Below are 16,857 nucleotides of genomic sequence, written 5' to 3'. Positions count from 1 at the left end.
AGTTGTATTCAGTCTAACTGAAGAATACACTAGTGATGAGTTGTGTGAATTGATTGTTAATTAATTCACTAATTATTAACTCATAATGCAACTGAAGAATACATCAGTTAACTCAGTTGCATGTCAGTGCATGTACAGTTCAGTGGAGACAGGAGGTAGAGGTTGAGATTGCTATCAGTTGTGACTATAGTTGTGCATGAGATCTTGCACAATCAATGGATTGAGTATGCCCATGAGAATTGCGTAGTATATGCCTAGTATTATATCCTGTGATCACGTGATTTTCAGTGTGAGTGATTTTCACTTGGTATTGTGCAATAGAGGCAGGCACAGCAGCGGAGGAGATTTGAACCTGTGATTGGAGCAGATCTGAGCTAGTTTTGTGTGTAACAGGTGGAGATAGTGCTAGATACTTGTGAGGAGTATTGTACTATGTAATGTTACATGTTCTCAATCATTAATATATAGATAGTGTGGGGTTTTCAGCTATATGCTTTCCCCGGGATACATATTGTGTTAATGTGTGCATGCTATTGATGTTTCATTGTTTTTAATGCTGCTAGATTGATGATCAACGTAGAGGAGGTTATGTATTATGCATAAGTGTCATATTATTCAAAATTTCTACATATCTGACCGCCACTATGGACAAGGCTACTGAGGTATCAACTCTGTTAAGGGAAAGGGAAGAGAAAATTGCACAGCTCGAGCAACATCTCGAAATTGAAAAGGAAAGTGTAAACAAGCAAGCCGCTGAACAACTAGCCCAATTGCAGCAGAACATGGAGGTATTGAAGATAAGCCATGAAGCAGACATATCGGCCAAAAACATGCAAATCCAGGACTTGCAGAAAGCCATGAAAAAGTATAAGGATGTCCCTACTATTGATGAATTCATCAAGGAAGCATTAGAGTTGAACTCCCTTTTATCAAAACAGCAAGATTTGTTTTTCCAGAGAATGTCCCATGTCAGCCCTTATCTAGTTACTAGTGATCAATTGACAGATAAGGTGCTCAACCAAAGAACTGAATCCAATGATTTAAATACAAGGATCTCAGAATACATTGAATGGAAAGAAACAGAAGATGGAAGGAGCGTTGGTCTGCCCGAGATAGAAGAGATGCATAAGGACATTATGTTTACTGATTGGGATGCGTGAATCAAACAGGGCGAACTAGCAGTAGCAAGTGTTGGGTGTGGAGCCTGATTATCTTCTATATTCAAAGGTTTTAGCCAAATGTATACCCCAGGAAGACTGCATGCCCCTCCACGGGAGGGGGTGCGGAGGGGACTTGTCCCCCCCCCCCACGGGGGTCCAGGGGAGTAAATCCCGCCCGACTGGGGGGTCCGGGGGCTAGCAGTCCCCTGATGGGGGTTTGTGGGCAATACCCCGAAGCTAAAAATAAATGTAAAATTTCCTTGTAAAAGTCTAGTAATTTCTATTCAATTTGGGTCGTTCATTAGGCAGATGATCTGACGGTAGAAGTTATGTTTAATTTAGGGTTTTTTGCCCTAGAAGGCAACCCCTCACTATATACGAGGGAATTGTATTTTGTCTATGTAGATCTGGATTCTGAGTGAAGAAGAGAGAGGAGATTGAGAGCGAAGAGGGTGTTACAATGGATCTGTTGTAGGTTGTATCTCTTCAGTTTGTTGGATAATATAAAAGAAAGGACTGGTTGTTTCTCCGTAGACGTAGCCCAAACTGGGTGAACCATGTATATATGTGTCTCTCTTGTTTTATGTGTTTTCTGTGTTTATATTTCTAACAACGAGCAGCAAGGGTATCCAAGAACATAGTAAAAGCGGTAAACCATACTTTGCACACCACCAACCTGGTGAAACAGGGTGACCTGAAATCGCTGCCATATTTAAATGACTTGGGTAAAACTTGGAAGGAAAGAGTGGAAACCCAAAGAGAAGCAATCGTAAATTTATCAAAGACTGACTGAGAGGCATATTGGCAATATTTCGTCAAGCCTCACAGCCAAATCATGTCCCTCAATTGCTCGCTCCACTCAATGCATTGAATGTTGCCACCCCTCACAGATGTTGTTTTCACTGGACAGGTCAAAACGCAGTATGAGGAACCTCCTCAAATGAAACCGATGGCCGATATATGTGATATAAAGGAAAAGTTGGCAGACAGCAAGTCATCATCATAACCTCTACTCATCAACTCATTTTTATTTTCAGAATTAGTTGCTAGTTAGGAGGAGGTTCTTTGAAACCTCCTCAAATATTTTGTATAATCTATTTTTGAACCTTAGATAGATAGTATTTATACCCTTCTCATGCATTTAGGGAAGGGTCCAGAATTTTATCATAAACATTTGCAAATAATGCACTTTTGTAAATTGTGAATGCTTTGATAAAATTATGTAACATGGTCATTTCTTTTGAATGTTAGACTACTTTCCTTTGTTGATGCACTATTGTATACTTGGGGAATAATTTAATCTGAAGAGAGGAGTTGATCTATGTCACTAGTTAAATGAGCAGGACTTCACACATATGGTATTATTATCTTGCATGATTAGTTCTGTTGTGTTATAGTGATAACACTTCATTTTTATGAATAACAATGTAAACTTTGAAACGGGAACTATAAATTCAAAACGGCAACTTTGGCCAAAAAAACCTCGAAAAAACATCAACAACAATGCTAAAAACGAAAAGTGTTGATACTGGAATAACAACTTTTTTTTTCTTGGGTAAATTTTCAACATGTTTTAAAAATGGCTGTGAAAACCAATTTTTTGCGCAAAAATTGTCCAAAAAACACCCTCAAAATGAAAAGTGTTATCGCTGGAAAACACTTTTTTTTTCAAAAGTAAAATTTCAACATTTCGAAATAATGGCTTAAAATATTTATCTTGACCCCGAAAAACATTAAAATTTAAAAAAATAATAAAAACATAAAATAAAATAAAAATTAAAACAATGAAAAACACAAAACAAAACAAAAAAGTAAAAAACAAAACAAAAACAAAACATAAATTAAAATATATACTAACAAAAAAAAATACAATTATAAACATGTAAAAGAAAACAAAATTAATTATAAAATAAAATTAAAAAAAAAAAAAAAAAAAAAAATGGGAAGAAGAACTTGGGCGGCGAACCTAGGGTTTTCTCGGCTCCGGCTGCGGCCTGCGGCAGCGGGGGTGCTGGACGACCTTCCTTCTTACCTTCGCCTGATATCTGTGCGGGGGCTCGACCGGGTGCCTATCTGCTGAGGAACTTACGCTTCAGGAGCTTCTGCGACCAGTTTTCTGCGGCGTGAGCTTGACCTCGGCTCCCCCATTCCTCTCGCGCAGTTTTTCTTCCTTCTCGCGACTCAGGCTTTGGGCTAAGCGGCGGCGGTGTCCTCTGGTGCTTCGGCGGCTCTCTGCTCTCCGTTTGACCTTGCCTTGAGGTTCGACAGGGGATTTTGGCCTTGCGACTTGTTCTGCGCCGCAGGTGGGGCCTAAGGTTTTTTGGGCTTCTGATCTTCTTCATGGGGGCGAGGTGGCTGCCCTAGTCGCCTCTGCCCCCGGAACTGACCCGCCTCAGCTCGTTCCGGGTCCTGTTTGGGCTCCTGTGCTGATGGCTGGGTACATTTTTGGTCCTATGCCTGTCACCTATGCAGCTATGGGGAGTGTTGAGGGATCTGTGCTGCAGAGTCTGTCTCTGCATCCATTCGTGCCGCTCGTCCATGGTTGTTGCTGGTTTGGGGTTGTTTTCTGGCTTCTCGGGGTATATGAGTAGCTCTCTTTCACTGGCTTCTACGGATTTTGGTGGAGAGTTGAGGGGATGGCGGAGGTGACCTCCCATTTCGTGCCTCTCCCCACTAATTTTGGGCTGCCATTTGAACTACTTCTGCTCATACACAGAAGCTCTCGTTTATTTACTGTTTTTATTAGTTTGTAAGGTTTGGCGTATACGCCTGTTGGGGTTTACACACCCTGTTTAAGGTTTGGCGTATACGCCTGTTGGGGTTTACACACCCTGTTATCTGGCTGCCCTGTCTGAGGGCATTTACAGCATACTTCTCTGAAGTATTGGATTTTGTAAGTGGCTACTGCCACACATCTGCATATGCTTTGGCATCTACAACATGTAATCGCTATTATTTTTAATAGAAATTACGCACTCCATTTTCCCCGGAAAAAAAAAAAAATAAAATAAAAAAATAAAAAAATAATATCTTGTAAACCATTAAAAAAAATGGTAAAAGAAAAAAAAATGGAAAATAATAATAATAATAATAATAATAATAATAAAATATTTAAGTAGGTAAAAATAGAAAAATTAAGAAAAAAATTAAAATTAAAAACAAACTAGATTTTTAAAAAAATAGAAAATTAACCCAAAAAAATTAAAAACTAATAAATGTTGATTATTTAGAAAATCTTCGGCAAAATCACATAACCAAACTTTTGTCGACGCGTTTCGAACCAACCAGTGTGGTTCATCGTCAGGACAAGTTGAAGAACCAATCCGGCTTAGCTTGAATAAATAGAGCGTGCAGAGACTCAACAGCTATAATGCTAACGGCTAATTTGACTTAATGTTCCTGGTCAAATCACTAAATTAATAAATTAATGTTTCTAGAAATATCTAAAATAGGCAAATAAATGAATTCATTTACAAACAAATAGATATATTAGTATTATTAACGAGAATCCATAGTATAATATTAATATTTTAATTATAATGGTCATTATAACTTATAATATAAATTAAATAAATCAATCCAATATTATTTAAATATAAGTGAAAGGTAATACATCACTCTTATTTTAATAATTTAGTTACACTAGGTAAAAGTGTAATAATTATTAATGGTCCATTGGTAAGTTAGGACTTTACTATTTAGTTCTTTAAAATATATCATATTTATTATTTAAAATAATGGTCCATTAAAATACTAAGGTATATACAATAATATATGTTTATTAAATAATCTATATCTACTTATTAATTTGTAATTCCAAACAAGATGTTAAAATATTATTATTCCTAGAATTTAGTTATAATAGGTAATTACCATAAATTAGGGTAAAGTCTCATAATATAACTTAATATTATCAAAATTTATCCTTTAAACCTACTGGTCCAATACTCAAAATTCGTTCAATATTTTATTCAAATAAAAATATTAAGGTAAATAAGTCCTTAGGTAAATATATTATTACCTATAGGGTGGATAAAGTCCAAGTATATTACTAGTAGAATAACTAATATTAATGGTATTTCATAATTTATCGTTTAAACCTAATGGTCAAAAATATATATTTATTCATTCCAAAAATAAAGATAACAATGTCATTAGGTAAATGAATTATAACTTATAAGGATTAAAAAGGGGGGGTTTTTAGACAATAGTAAAGGGAAACTCAATTCTAAGGCTATAATAGAAATAATTATAGATGTATGAATAATGAAATAATGGAAAAAACAAATCTAATTTTAATAGTATCATAAATAGGTTAAGGTTAATACAATTCCTAACTTAATAAAGACTTAAACATTCCATAATAATTGGACCAAACTGCCAAAAGAAAAATTAAAGGAGGGGGGAGACAGACACCCTAAGATAAACCAAAAAAAAGGGGAGAATGAGGAGGCTAGGAGGATAAGGCTGGGACCCAGCAACTGCTGATCTTCCAGCCATCATCCCTATTAAGATTGTTCGGCCTTTTCTCAATCTCCAGGGCCTCTCTAAATTTGCGATGGTGAAACTGCGCAATTTTGGCAATGACCTGAGCCTCCTCTATACATACATGATGCATAGTCTTCCCCGCATGCTCAGCCAGGGCCGAGGACTTGGTCCTGCCATGTCTTAAGTCAGCCGAATGCTCACTAATCCGCTAATTGATAGAGCGACCAGTCTCACCAATATAGGGGGTCCCACAGGAACACGGAATGACATAGACGCCCTTCATGTCCTTAGGGTCAACCGGGTCTTTCACAGACCTGAGGGAGCCACGGATAGTATGGAGAGGTCTAAAAGTTGCGAGAACATCATACTTCTTCAGAATCCTCGCAATCCTGTCCGTGATTCCTTGGATGTAAGGAAGGTTCACACCCATGATACGATCATTAGGAACCCTTCGGATTGAAGGCTCCTTCTTGGCCCTGAGGAAGGCTTTCTGACCTAGGCGCCTATTGTAACCATTCTTCTCAAAGACTTCTAGAAGGTGAGCCTTCTCCGCTTCCAGGCTCTCCTCATCCGAAATTCTGACCACACGGGTGGCAAGCGTGCTAAGAACCCCTAACTTCTGAGTGGGGAAATGATGCGAAGACGCATGCAAGTATTGCTCAGTATGCGTCTTCTTTCTATACACCTGATGAGAAAAGGAACCATCCACTTTCTTAGAGATGAGAACATCCAAGAACGGAAGACAACCATTATCTTCTTTTTCCATCGTGAATTTAATGGCGGCGGATTGGTTGTTGAGGTGACTGAAGAAACGATCCAGCTCATCAGGACCATGAGACCAGACAACACCAGTGTCATCAACGAACCTTTTCCAAAGCTTAGGTAAGAGGCGAGAGGAGGCCAAAGCCCTAGACTCAAAATATAATAATGCGGTAATAGTTAAATATAATAAGGCTGATATGGATAATATTAATAATAGTTGTGGTAACGGAGTGTTGGGTGGGTTTGATAGCCGATTTTGTAAGATGGATATTAAGGGTATGTCGGCGGGAAATTCGAGTTCCTTTCCTAAGGACAATAGAGTGGTTAATCTTTCAAGTTTTTCATTTCTGCCTGCGGTTTTTAATCTTTTAGGGAAAGGTCTTAATTTTGCCTTAGCTCCCAGAAAAATCCCGATTGAGGACATCATTTGCGATGTGGAATTCGGTATTAAGAACCTTCCTGATAAGATTAAAGACACGATTAGGCAAGATTGTGCCGTCACCCTGAGGAGGGCTAAGCCTCCCCGTAGCAATATCAGCAAGGCTGAGTTTGAGGCTCTGAAGAGCTTGAACGGTAATCATGACGTCGTGGTCTTAAAAGCTTATAAAGGTGGGGCCGCCGTTATCATGGATAGAAAGGATTACAGAAATAAGATGCTTGACCATCTGTGTAATAGTTGAAGTTATAAGAAGCTTTCGAAGAATCCCCTCAAAAAGGTTTCCAGAGCGGCCGCCCTTGCGATCAAGTCGTGCAATTCCACGATTCCTCTAGCCCAGAAACTTATTGAGGGTAACCCCATCACTCCTAGGATTTATGGTCTTCCTAAAATCCATAAGGAGGGGGTCCCCCTGAGACCCTTTGTCAATACCATCGGTGGTCCGACTTACCTCCTGGCCAAGTTCCTCGCCGCAAAATTGAGACCCTTGGTTGGGCAGACTGAGTCCTTTGTAAGAGACTCAGCTTCGTTTATTGAGGATCTTAAGAAAATTAATCTTGGGCCCGAGGAAATTTTGGTAAGTTTCGACGTGGTCTCTTTGTATACCTGCATTCCTATCAATGAGGCCATGATGGTTATCAATAAGCTAACTGACCCTGATACGGCTAAGTTAGTTGAGCTTTGCCTTACCTCTACCTTTTTTAGCTTCAAGGGAGAATTCTATGAACAGACTTGCGGAGTTGCTATGGGCTCCCCCTTGTCCCCCGTCGTGGCTAATCTCTTCATGGAGGATTTTGAGTCTAGGGCTTTGGCCTCCTCTCGCCTCTTACCTAAGCTTTGGAAAAGGTTCGTTGATGACACTGGTGTTGTCTGGTCTCATGGTCCTGATGAGCTGGATCGTTTCTTCAGTCACCTCAACAACCAATCCGCCGCCATTAAATTCACGATGGAAAAAGAAGATAATGGTTGTCTTCCGTTCTTGGATGCTCTCATCTCTAAGAAAGTGGATGGTTCCTTTTCTCATCAGGTGTATAGAAAGAAGACGCATACTGAGCAATACTTGCATGTGTCTTCGCATCATTTCCCTGCTCAGAAGTTAGGGGTTCTTAGCACGCTTGCCACCCGTGCGGTCAGAATTTCGGATGAGGAGAGCCTAGAAGCGGAGAAGGCTCACCTTCTAGAAGTCTTTGAGAAGAATGGTTACAATAGGCGCCTAGGTCAGAAAGCCTTCCTCAGGGCCAAGAAGGAGCCTTCAATCCGAAGGGTTCCTAATGATCGTATCATGGGTGTGAACCTTCCTTACATCCAAGGAATCACGGACAGGATTGCGAGGATTCTAAAGAAGTATGATGTTCCCGCAACTTTTAGACCTCTCAATACTATCCGTGGCTCCCTCAGGTCTGTGAAAGACCCGGTTGACCCTAAGGACATGAAGGGCGTCTATGTCATTCCGTGTTCCTGTGGGACCCCCTATATTGGTGAGACTGGTCGCTCTATCAATCAGCGGATTAGTGAGCATTCGGCTGACTTAAGACATGGCAGGACCAAGTCCTCGACCCTGGCTGAGCATGCGGGGAAGACTATGCATCATGTATGTATAGAGGAGGCTCAGGTCATTGCCAAAATTGCGCAGTTTCACCATCGCAAATTTAGAGAGGCCCTGGAGATTGAGAAAAGGCCGAACAATCTTAATAGGGATGATGGCTGGAAGATCAGCAGTTGCTGGGTCCCAGCCTTATCCTCCTAGCCTCCTCATTCTCCCCTTTTTTTTGGTTTATCTTAGGGTGTCTGTCTCCCCCCTCCTTTAATTTTTCTTTTGGCAGTTTGGCCCGATTATTATGGAATGTTTAAGTCTTTATTAAGTTAGGAATTGTATTAACCTTAACCTATTTATGATACTATTAAAATTAGATTTGTTTTTTCCATTATTTCATTATTCATACATCTATAATTATTTCTATTATAGCCTTAGAATTGAGTTTCCCTTTACTATTGTCTAAAAACCCCCCCTTTTTAATCCTTATAAGTTATAATTCATTTACCTAATGACATTGTTATCTTTATTTTTGGAATGAATAAATATATATTTTTGACCATTAGGTTTAAACGATAAATTATGAAATACCATTAATATTAGTTATTCTACTAGTAATATACTTGGACTTTATCCACCCTATAGGTAATAATATATTTACCTAAGGACTTATTTACCTTAATATTTTTATTTGAATAAAATATTGAACGAATTTTGAGTATTGGACCAGTAGGTTTAAAGGATAAATTTTGATAATATTAAGTTATATTATGAGACTTTACCCTAATTTATGGTAATTACCTATTATAACTAAATTCTAGGAATAATAATATTTTAACATCTTGTTTGGAATTACAAATTAATAAGTAGATATAGATTATTTAATAAACATATATTATTGTATATACCTTAGTATTTTAATGGACCATTATTTTAAATAATAAATATGATATATTTTAAAGAACTAAATAGTAAAGTCCTAACTTACCAATGGACCATTAATAATTATTACACTTTTACCTAGTGTAACTAAATTATTAAAATAAGAGTGATGTATTACCTTTCACTTATATTTAAATAATATTGGATTGATTTATTTAATTTATATTATAAGTTATAATGACCATTATAATTAAAATATTAATATTATACTATGGATTCTCGTTAATAATACTAATATATCTATTTGTTTGTAAATGAATTCATTTATTTGCCTATTTTAGATATTTCTAGAAACATTAATTTATTAATTTAGTGATTTGACCAGGAACATTAAGTCAAATTAGCCGTTAGCATTATAGCTGTTGAGTCTCTGCACGCTCTATTTATTCAAGCTAAGCCGGATTGGTTCTTCAACTTGTCCTGACGATGAACCACACTGGTTGGTTCGAAACGCGTCGACAAAAGTTTGGTTATGTGATTTTGCCGAAGATTTTCTAAACAATGTTATGGATCACAGAAGTCTAAATTCCTTAATAAATGTTGATTACTTAAAAAACAAATGTATATATATATATATATATATATATATATATATATATATATAAGAGACACAAATAAAAAAAAAAAAATGTTAAAAAAAAAAACTATCTCATAACCCATAAAAAAATTTGGAAAAAAACAAAAACTATATATATATATATATATATAATTGGGTAAGTAAAAATAGAGAAATTAAAAAGAAAAAATAATTAGCAAAAACTAGGAAAAAAAAACAAAACAAACCAATTAAAAAATAAATAAATAAAAACTTAACTTAAAAAAATTAAAAACTAGTAAAATTAATATTTAAAAAACAAAAATAAACTCAAAAACAAAAAATAAAAAACAAACCAAATCAAACCAAAAAAAATATGAAAATTATTTTAAAAAACCCAAAATAATATGAAAATATTAAAAAACCAGAAAAATATTTAAAATTTAACTTTTTTTAAACAATTTATTTTTATTAAAAAAATTATTATTATTATTATTTTTAAAATAATATGTTTTTATTTAAAAAAAATTCATTAAAATTTTTTTAATTTTCCTTAAACGAATTTCATATTTTAATTTAAAATTTTAAAATTTTAAAAAAAAATTATTGTTTTTTTTTATTTAAAAAAAATATTTAAAAAAAAAAAAAAAAAAAAAAATTAAAAAAATTTTAAACGTGGTTGCCCGCTCTCCTGCCGCCCATGGTGGTGTGGCCGTGGGCGGAGGGGCCTGCACACAGGCCTTTTGCCCACGGCCGCGCCACCACGGGCAGACAACCGATTCCCAGAATCGACCGCCCACCCCCCAGCCACAGCGGAGAGGCTTGCATGCAGGCCCTTTGCCCATGGCTGCGCCACCACAGGTGGTCGAGGGGCTGGTAGCCGATTCCCAGAATCATCCGCCCGCTCGCCGGCCGCCCGTGGTGGCGCAGCCGTGGGCAGAGGACCTGTGTGTAGGCCCCTCCACCCACGGTCGTGCCGCCATAGGCAGCAGGGGAGAGGGCGGCCACGTTTAAAAAATTTTAAATTTTTTTTTTTTTATTTTTAAATTTTAAATTAAAATATGAAATTCAATTATAGAGTTTTGGCTTCTGTGATCCATATCAAGTTTGTGAGAGATTTTCGGCGAAAATCACATGGACTACCATTTGTCGACGCGTTTCGAACCAACTAGTGTGGTTCATCGTCAGGACAAATTGAAGAAACAGATCCAGCCTAGCAAGTTAAATAGTCTGAGCAGAGCCTCCAACGGCTAGTTTGACTCTAGGACCGGGGTCAAAATTATTTTATTAATTTAATTATTAATCTGTGGGATCAATATATAAATATATAAAAAAAAATTAATGGGTAGTTAGTTCAAAAAATATTATAAAAATTATAAGTTAATTAGTATTTAAAGGAAATCTAGTTAAATAAAGGACCTTATAATATATGAATAAATTGAATAAATATATAAAATAATTTTATTTAAAATAATTATTAAAAGTTATAAGTTAATTAGTTACATAAGGTCATTATAATATCATAATAAAATAAAGTAATATCAAAAGGATGTTAGATTAGAAAATTATTTAAAAAGTATAAGTTGATTAGAATTTAATTGGAAAATTAGTTATGTAAAGAACCTTGTAATAAATTATATGCATAAATAAAATATATATATAAAAATAATTGAAAAGGGTGAATATTTAGAAAAATTAATAAATTAAAAGAAAATTAGTACAGTTATAAGAAATGAGAAAATTAACCCTCAAAAAAATAATAATAATAATAATAAAATAAATAAATAAATCTATTTATTATTATTATTATTATTATTTTTTATTTATAAGAGTGTTAATTTTCTCATTTATTATAACTTATAAGCTCTTTTGGTACTAACTTTCTTTTAATTTTAATAATTCTTCTAAATATTCACCCTTTTCAATTATATATATATATATATATATATATATATATATATATATATAGATATATATATTATATTTATGCATATAATTTATTACAAGGTCCTTTACATAACTAATTTTCCAATTAAATTCTAATCAACTTATACTTTTTAAATAATTTTCTAACTAACCTAACATTCTTTTGATATTACTTTATTTTATTCTGATATTATAATGACCTTTATGTAACTAGGGAGGCTTCTCTCCAAGCTTTTTGAGCATAGGAATAAAATCTTAAATCAAAATAAATAATTTGTCTTTTTAGGTCCGATAGATCATTATTTGGTCTCAGCGGACGTTAACCATCATCATCATCAACTAATTAACTTATAACTTTTAATAATTCTTTTAAATAAAATTATTTTATATATTTATTCAATTTATTCATATATTATAAGGTCCTTTATTTAACTAGATTTCCTTTAAATACTAATAAACTTATAATTTTTATAACATTTTTTTAACTAAATACCCATTAAAAAAAATTATATATTTATATATTGATCCCAGAGATTAATAATTAAATTAATAAAATAATTTTGACCCCGGTCCTAGAGTCAAACTAGCTGTTGGTCAAGTTAGCCGTTGGAGGCTCTGCTCAGACTATTTAACTTGCTAGGTTGGATCTGTTTCTTCAACTTGTCCTGACGATGAACCACACTAGTTGGTTCGAAACGTGTCGAAAAATGGTATTCCATGTGATTTTCGCCGAAAAATCTCTCACAAATATGAAATTAGTTTTAAAAAAATTAAAAAAAAAAATTAATGATTTTTTAAAATAAAATATATATATATATATATATATATATATTTAAAAATATATATAATAATAATAAATTTTTTTAATTAAAAAAATAAAAATAATAATAATAATAAATTGTTTAAAAAAAATTAAATATTTTTTTTAAATTTTTAAATTTTGTTAACCACCACCATCATCATCAATATATATAATTTTAATAAACAAAATTGTTTAAGAACAAAAATTAAATTTGACAATTTTGTTTAGTTTTTTTTAATATTTTTATATTTTTTTTTGTTTTTTTAAATAATTTTCATATTTTTTGGGTTTTTTTTTTTTAATTTGAGTTTGTTTTTGTTTTTTTTAATATTAATTTTATTAGTTTTTAAATTTTTTTCATTAATTTTTTTTTTAACTAGTTTGTTTTTAATTTTTTTTTTTAGTTTTTGCTAATGTTTTTTTTTTTTTTTATTTCTCTATTTTTACTTACTATATATATATATATATATATTCCAAATTTTTTTATGGTTTTATTTTTTATTTTTGTCTTTTTTATATATGTTTTTTAAAGACAATTATTTCATGTGGATTGAAAATTTAATTAACGATGTATAAATATGTAGAATATCGAAAATAGGAAATATCAACCTTCAAATATACAAAACAATAAAAACCTCACTACCAAAAAAATAAAAATAAAAACAAGAAAATATGAAGAAGAAGACCACTTCCATAATTATTAAATTTACAAAATAATTATTTACATTTCATACATTAAAAAAATAATAATAATAATAATAATAACTTTTAAAAATAGGGCATGGTGTAGAATTACCATCTTTTTAAATCAACATCAAAATCACTACCATTCTAAAACGCAATGTACATAAAAAAAATTATAGTGCCAAAAACTATGCTCTAAAAAAACATGTGTGTTCTGCATCACCCCTTTTCAAAATCGGGTCAGTTTTTTGCTATCTATAGAAAACGGGTAATATTATCAGTTCCCGTTTCAAAGTTTACGTTGTTGAATTATATATGGAATACATTCTTTATGTTATGTGTCAATTGCACTATTGTATTGATGCTTAGCTGAAATTGTTTATTTTCATATATAATCATCAAATATATGTGATATATTGTATACATTTCTTTGACTAACTATTTAGTCAAAGAAATTATCTTTACACATTATCATCTCTGTTTTATACGTGATTGATCTTTATTATCACATGTCAAAACAGATAATCTTTTTAGATCGCATATCACACATAATCCCTGTGTTTATATTAGATTAAGTTAAATAGAGACTTGCATGATAGAATATGTCATTTAGTTATCATTATTCTATTGTAATCATTTGAAAACCACCCACTCTCATTTTAAAACCCACACTAGGAAACTGGTCCCATCATCCCCAGTCAGAGCCACCACACCAAACGAAAAAGAGTTACTTTTAAGGTCCGGACCGGGTGGTTATCCCCCATGGTCGAATAGCAAAAATCTGAGTCCTTCACATTTTGGCACTAGAAGGAGGTCCATCCGACTATGAATGGCATATAAATCCAAAGATCAATCGAGAAACATTCATAAGAGTCAAAACCCCTCCATAGTTTCTATACCTTCTAGATCTCGTCCAAGATCTTCGGATCAAAAATCTGAAGTTGTAGAAACATCTCCATCGTCTCCTGAATTATTAAGACAATCACCTTCTCTAGATTACACTCATTAGTCTCCCGAAGTTCACTCCTTGATACAGAAATTGGAACAGATATCCATTTCTGCTGAGAAACCCGAGAGGCACGAAGCTTATGAAGAAAGTGTCACTTCCTTATTACGAGAAACTAGTGTATTAACAATATTACAAAGTGAAAGGCTTGGAATAACTCCTTTTGAGTTTCTCATTCATTCACGACATAAAAAAGTTACCACATCAAGATCAGAATTGGATACCAGCGAGATCACTTCGCCTTCCCATCCATTCACTTCTATTCAATCCACTTCTCCTCAACTATCCATTTCTTCAATTAGTGTTGTTATCAGTAATACTAATCCAGTAGTAAGTTCTCCACCATCCTTACCTACTTCTAGGCGACCTTCCCATTTTCTTAGCCTTCGACTCAAGTTATGGCCAATCAACCTTCTCCACCTTGGACAAATCCTGGTGTTGTACTCGTTTCTAATCCAAATTCTCTCCCAGTAAATCTAGAAAAATGGTTACCTAAGTACAATCCAGATGATGGTCTTCCTATTGAAGAACATCTTAATAACTTTATGCTAGCCATGAATCTTAATGGAGTTGCACATGAGTACGTTGTAATTGGAATCTTTCCTTATACTTTCCAAGGATCTTCAGGATCTTGGTATTTTTCCCTTCTAGCAGGTTCAATAAGAAACTGGGATACTTTTCAAGAAATATTTCTTGCCAAGTTTGGTGATGACAGACCTATAACCTCCTTAATCAATGACCTTTCGAATCGAAAATCAAATTCAGATGAAAGGATCAAAGACTTTAGCTCCATATTTAACAAGTTACTAAACAAAATACCAAAATAAATCCAAAAATAAATTAATTAATTAAAAATTCCAAGTTGGGAATTTGTGCCTAACTTTTGGGTTGTTCCTCTAAGATAGGAGTTAGTTTAGGTAACTCCTATATTGGTGTGTGTCTGGTGAGAAATTATCTCAACCAAAGGAGAAATTATCTCAACCAAAAGTGTCTAAGATAGCACACACTATCTTGTAAACACTATCTCTCATTTATTTATTTGTAACACTATATTCAATTATTTTAATGTATGAATGAGAGATAATACATGAGTAAGCATGAAGCTTCAGCCTTTTTCCGTCAATATTTTGTGTCTGATTTTTATATGTGTTTTTCTGTAATTTGTTTAAGTTAGTTTCATTTTCAATATGTGGTATCGGAGCACTTTTACAGCACATTTGAGGCAGAGCTGGCAGATGTTATTCCTGTTGTGAAGACATCTATAGGAGGCACCAGGATTGTTGGCCATCTTTGTGCTGGGAACAAAAATGGTCTTTTGCTGCCAAATACAACTACCGACCAAGAGCTTCAACACCTGAGGAATAGTTTGCCTGATGAAGTTGTGGTGCAACGTGTTGAAGAACGACTATCTGCGCTTGGCAATTGTGTGGTGTGCAATGATCATGTTGCTCTCATTCATACCGACCTGGACAGGGAGACAGAAGAATTAATAGCAGACGTTCTGGGAGTTGAGGTTTTCAGGCAAACTATTGCGGGAAATATTCTTGTTGGGAGTTATAGTGTTTTCTCCAATAGGGGTGGTCTGGTCCATCCACACACTTCAATAGAAGATCTGGATGAATTATCAACTCTTCTTCAAGTACCTCTTGTGGCAGGCACTGTCAATCGTGGAAGTGAAGTAATAGGCGCTGGAATGATTGTAAATGATTGGACAGTTTTTTGTGGTCTGGACACAACTGCAACTGAATTGTCTGTTATCGAAAGTGTTTTCAAGTTGAGAGAATCACAACCTAGTTTATATTCTGGGTTAATTGGTGATTGTCTAGTCAAATTTGGTAAAGCCGATAACTCTAGCGGTAAAGCTTGGTGCTTTAAATATTTCTGTTCTAGATCTATCACATTGGACTGGTGACTGATACGGCTTTGAAGCTTGTTTAGCACTTTATTATATTTTGGACTATTGTTGCGGAATCTTATGTTTCAGATATTCTAGAGGGGAATTATAGAGAAGATACCTGCACTTTCATCGATACCATCATCGAATGCAACTTGCACTCCTTGTCCAGGTTATTCTCACGGCCCACGTCTAAACAGAAGCGGGAGTAAACTGCCTCTTCCCGGGGCTGTGTGTTCATCCGCTCTGAACGCCGGTGTTGTTTGTGATTGGAATTAGGACGCCGGATAGGATGAAAGATTAGAGGATGATAACGGAATAGAGAAAAAAATTGGGCTGTTTTATTTTATATTATGGATGTTATAGATTAATTTTATAGGGTAAATCCGCACTCCCTCAGATGTAATATTTTGTTGCAAAAAACATTGTGAGTTATACACAAAACATATCAGCAAGGACAAAGTAAGCCTTTCCCCGTGTGTGAAAGTGAAGATGTCTTTTAAGTTTATACTCTCAAAGCTATGTCGCAAAACTTCAGAAAGAAGATTCGTGTCTTTGGGCAGAAAATCAATTGCATTCACTCCCGCAGCGCCGAAGTGGCGAAGGGTATTTAAGTAACTAAGGATATTACTAGGTTCATTTTTACAATTTTGTTTTGGTAAGAGTCAGTATGCTTTGCACTGAGCCA

At 34.4% G+C, this 16,857-nt stretch overlaps 1 protein-coding gene across 1 annotated transcript; it reads left to right on the top strand.

Moving 5' to 3' along the window:
* The first annotated feature begins 3,589 nt into the window (after positions 1–3,589).
* On the top strand, positions 3,590–16,381 carry LOC149211545 (eukaryotic translation initiation factor 6-2-like). The gene is made up of 4 exons (XM_089388426.1): positions 3,590–3,739; positions 3,907–4,053; positions 15,450–16,131; positions 16,260–16,381. The coding sequence occupies exons 1-4, from the start codon at positions 3,590–3,592 to the stop codon at positions 16,379–16,381; spliced, it is 1,101 nt and encodes a 366-aa protein (XP_089244552.1).
* Positions 16,382–16,857: the final 476 nt, after the last annotated feature.

Source organism: Pinus tabuliformis, chromosome 1_1 (genome assembly GCF_031772625.1).
Source record: "Pinus tabuliformis cultivar Carrire ecotype Pingquan chromosome 1_1, CPIR1, whole genome shotgun sequence".
NCBI classification, from domain to species: domain Eukaryota; kingdom Viridiplantae; phylum Streptophyta; class Pinopsida; order Pinales; family Pinaceae; genus Pinus; species Pinus tabuliformis.
The sequence above is the reverse complement of the archived record's forward strand: the minus strand, read 5'-3'. Positions and strand labels throughout refer to the sequence as shown.